General features: G+C 59.3%; 1 protein-coding gene across 2 annotated transcripts in view; it reads right to left on the reverse strand.

The window, feature by feature from the left end:
- Positions 1-3,924, reverse strand: part of LTBP4 (latent transforming growth factor beta binding protein 4) — a 37,530-nt gene that overhangs the window by 28,992 nt on the left and 4,614 nt on the right. The window contains exons 1-4 of one of the 2 annotated variants that reach the window (XM_011983729.1): positions 3,860-3,918; positions 1,979-2,037; positions 1,678-1,813; positions 1,053-1,162 (exon numbers count right to left, since the gene is read on the reverse strand). Coding sequence is in view for 1 of the 2 variants with exons in the window: in XM_011983721.1 (XP_011839111.1) it covers positions 1,053-1,162; positions 1,678-1,832; positions 1,979-2,037 (324 nt within the window). In the remaining variant the exon portion in view is untranslated. Of the gene's footprint in view, positions 1-1,052; positions 1,163-1,677; positions 1,833-1,978; positions 2,038-3,859; positions 3,919-3,924 lie in introns of those variants that run through there. The other variant, XM_011983721.1, reaches the window with a different exon arrangement.

A 3,924-nucleotide genomic window follows, 5' to 3' on the forward strand; every position in this document is an offset into this window, starting at 1 on the left:
CGCTTAGCCAGAGGCTCGCAGGCTGGGCGCTAGACTCGCAGGGGTGAGCGGGGCGCCCCCTCTGTCCCCATCCGCGCACCAACAAGTGGACCAGGCCTGTAGGGGAGCGGCGGGGAAGGGAACAGGTGGGGGCGGGCGGGTTTCCCCCCAGACAGAGCTGAATCCATAAAGAGGAAATCCATTAAGAGTAGTGGGGGCCGCATTTGGGGAGACAGCTAAAAGTTGATCCTCTTCTGCCCTGGGCACAGAGAAAGGGGCTTCATCTTGATAGGGGGCTATCATGTCACATCTGGGCAGTCAGGTGGGACATCTGAGGGATGGGAGAAGGGTCGCTGCACCTGGGCACATAAAGGAATTGGGCATCTAGATCCTGGGCAGGAGGCTGGGCGGGGGCGGAATACATCCAAAGATACAGCCACATCTGGCCAGAACCCCACACCTGGTGGGAGAAGTCACAATGGATAAAGGGAGACTGTGGGCGGGGGTATAACATCTGGCCCGAGGCTCACATCTGGAAGACTTTAGGGGGAGGGGTCACATCTGGACTGAAGGCCACAGCAAGAGGAGGGTTTTGAGGGTGTTTGAGATGAGGGGTATTCTAGAATAGGGGTCGAGAGCTGGAGTGGGAGGAGGGCAGGGGGAGGATTCGGGAAACAGGAGGAGGCCTTTGGCCCCCAGCCGCCCCGCAATCTTGAGCATTCGGTGCCCAGGCAGGCGCCAACCCGCACAATCGCTTTTGTTGTCTGGGCTGGTTCGGCGGAGCTTTCTGCTGGGCCAGCGCCCTCCCTCTTCGGCCGCTGGGAGCCCGGACGCCTGGCTTCCCGGCCCCACCCCCACGGGTCAGTGCCTCTGGCCTGCGTCTGGTCCTGTCCCGGGCTCACCTCGCAGGGCCGGACGCTGGGGTCCCTAGAGGGGGCCTTGTCCTGGGGGTGGGGGCTGAGCTACAACGGCGGCGGGGGGGGGGAGGCGGCGGCAGGACCGTGGGAACCAGACGGCTTTATCTGGCCCGGAACCCCCCTCGCCCCAGGCAGAGGAAAGGCGGATGTGCTTACCCGGGGCCTTGCCAGCGGGGGCACGCTGTGGGGGCCTCCTTCTCAGTAGTCCCCGGCCCCCAGGCCCCCGGGGCCGCCGCCGCTTCAGTAGAGCTCTGGCCTCCTGCAGCCTGGGTGGGAGAGGACGGAAAAGCTGCTGTCACCGGGTTAAGCTGACCTCCCCACCAAAGGGCCTCCATGCCAGGAAAATGTCTTTCAGTAGCGGCTCTGCCCAGCCCTCCCCCCACAACACCCATTTATGGGGACCAGGCCTCTAGTGGGAGAGAAACAAAGACCCTGAGAAAAAGAGAGATGATGGGGGTGGGGGGAGAGAAAGAGAGAAGTGGGAGAGGGACTTAGACATAGAGACAGGCAGTGAGACACAGGGAGAAAGAGAGAGAGGAAAAGAGACAGGTAACTAGAAAGAAACAGAAAGAGACAGAAATAATGCAGAGATGGAAAGAGCCTGAGATAGGCAGGGAAGGGATGAAATAGAAACAGACAGACAGGCTGATAGCAAAAGAAAGAGCCGGGGAGGGAGTGGGGAGAGGGAGGGAGGGAGTGGGGGAGGGAGGGGGAGAGGAAACGGGGGCAAAGCTGGGAGTTCCTGAGGGAGGATTTGGTAGGGGAGGGACTGCCCACTCACGTCAGTGGCTGCCAGTTCAGGGACACCTGTCTCTTCCTCACGCTGGGGCTGGGACTGGGCACTGCAGGCACTGGGTTCAGGCACCGCTGGGGGCCTGCACACTTTTTGGGCTGGCAGTTTTGGACCCTGCAGGAGGCTTCGGAGACAGCCAGGGACTAAGTGGGGAAGGAGGGGACCAAGTACTTCTCTACCAAATGCATCCAGCTCTCCCACTGGGATGAGGGACGGGATGGGGAGCTCCCTGGCCCTCTCCTCCTACTCCCTTTTGCCCCCTACTCATACTCCATCTTCCAGAACCCACCTCGGATGCAGCGGCTCCTCCTAGACGTCTGGCCTGGGCAGCAGCGACAAGCAGCAACGCTATAAATAGTGGGGTGGAAGTCACTCAAGCCCTTAGCACCCCAGAACTCTGCAAAGGAGGGCAATTGGGGGAGGGGAAACCAAGACGAATCCTGAGGGGGCTTGAAACAGGTATATGACTAACTTGAGGTTCTTCTCCCCATGCCTCAGTTTCTCCATCTGTACAATGGGAGGCAAATTGGCTTAGACTTCGGGCTGAAGGGCACAGAAACCGTACTGTTGTCTTATGAAGAGGTTTTGGCAGTAAGGTTTTATTAAAAAAAAAAAACGTTATTTTAAAGCCTTTTAAAAGTGACTTAAAAACAAAAACAAAAAAGACTCGATTTCTAAGCATTTCTAAGCCGGGACTGTCTGGGAATCTAGAACCCCGCCCTCTCGCACATCCCGGTCCGGGACTCAGACGCCATCCTGAGCCTGGCCGACAGGTGGCGCCATTTTCAAAGGCCTCGGCAGCTGGGGAGGGAAGGCTCTTCCCTCTGACTGTGGGTCCAGCAGGGTGCTGAGGTGGAGGGGATACAGGAGTCACAGTCCAGGACCGAGAATCCCAGAGCCTGAATTCTAGCCCCTTCTTGCCCTTCCACGATGGGTGTCCAGAAGCCAGCGTTTCTTGGTCTTTGGGCCTCAGTTTCCCGCCTGACCAGGAGAAAAGTGCCGTTCTTGGAGACATCTCCGAGCCCAGAGGGTCTCAGTGGCAGAGCTTCCAGCTCCGGTTCAAGTGCGTCGCAATGAAGGGGCCCCCCAGACAAGTCCATTATCCCCAGGCTAAGGGGGGGCTAGAGACTAGGGCGCACGCCCAGACCCCGAGAGGAGAGCAGTGGGGGGCTGCAGAGAAGGGGGCATCTAGCGCTTGGGCCCCTCTCAGGTGGGTGGGGCCGAGTGGAGGATGAGGCCATCTGGTGGGGAGCCTCGGGGATCCCCGATCCTGCCGTCATCCCTCCCGCCTTTTCTCCAGGTTAACCCCTTCCCGGCCCCGCCCCCGCCGCGGCTCGGGTTACTAAACGCATTCGCAGAGACCCAGGCGGGAGCGGAGCCCGGGGCCTTTGTAACGGAGCGCTGGGCCGCCAGGCGAGGAGGGTGGGTGGGGGTGCTGGGCAGACGGCTTCCTTCAGTTCCGTCACCCGCAGACAGGAAGGGCGCCTATAGTCCCAAGATCTATAGGGAATCCTGGATCTCTCGCGGTGAAATCACTGAAGCCTCATTCAATCCCAGAGTCTTCTAATTCTAGGAAACTTGAGCATCCCCAACCGTTCTGAAGCCTGAGGACTCCTCCACCCCACCCAACTCCCCACAAGCCCCTCCGCCATCAACCCAAGAGTCTACGTCTTCCTGACCAGTTCGAAAAACCCTAAGGTCCCTTTTCATGAACACAGAGCCCCCAAATCCTGGAAAACCAGGACAACTCAGCGGCCTCATTAAGTCCCTCCAGAATCCCCCAACACTTTTCCTCCTATGCGCCCACAAACTTGGGGAGCTCCATCCTAGCTCGAAGACCCCACACGTCTCTATCATTCTAGGAGAGCTCAGCCCCCCACCCCCCCGCCTTAATAAACTAGAGATCTTTCCTCGAAAAAAACCCCGGGATTCTCTGGAGACAGCCTTCTCCACCACAATAAAGGGGACCCTTTCCCCTAAAAATCTCAGTACTCCCCGAATCTAACCTCTACAAATTGGGGGCGCCTAATAAATCCAAGAGCCCTCCTTGTATCTCCGAATCGAACAGTGGGTTCGATTTCCCTTAAATCCGAAAGCCCTGGTCCCCGTGGGCCACCAGACTTAATGGGTGGAAGGGGCACAAGGAAGCAGGGGCCGCAGCGGGGCTTACCTGGCCGGGCGGCTGGGGACCCCTGCGACCTCGACGACCTGGCTGAGGCTGGGGCTGGGGCTGGC

The sequence above is a fragment of the Mandrillus leucophaeus genome, unplaced genomic scaffold (genome assembly GCF_000951045.1).
Source record: "Mandrillus leucophaeus isolate KB7577 unplaced genomic scaffold, Mleu.le_1.0 Scaffold106, whole genome shotgun sequence".
Taxonomy (NCBI): Eukaryota; Metazoa; Chordata; class Mammalia; order Primates; family Cercopithecidae; genus Mandrillus; species Mandrillus leucophaeus.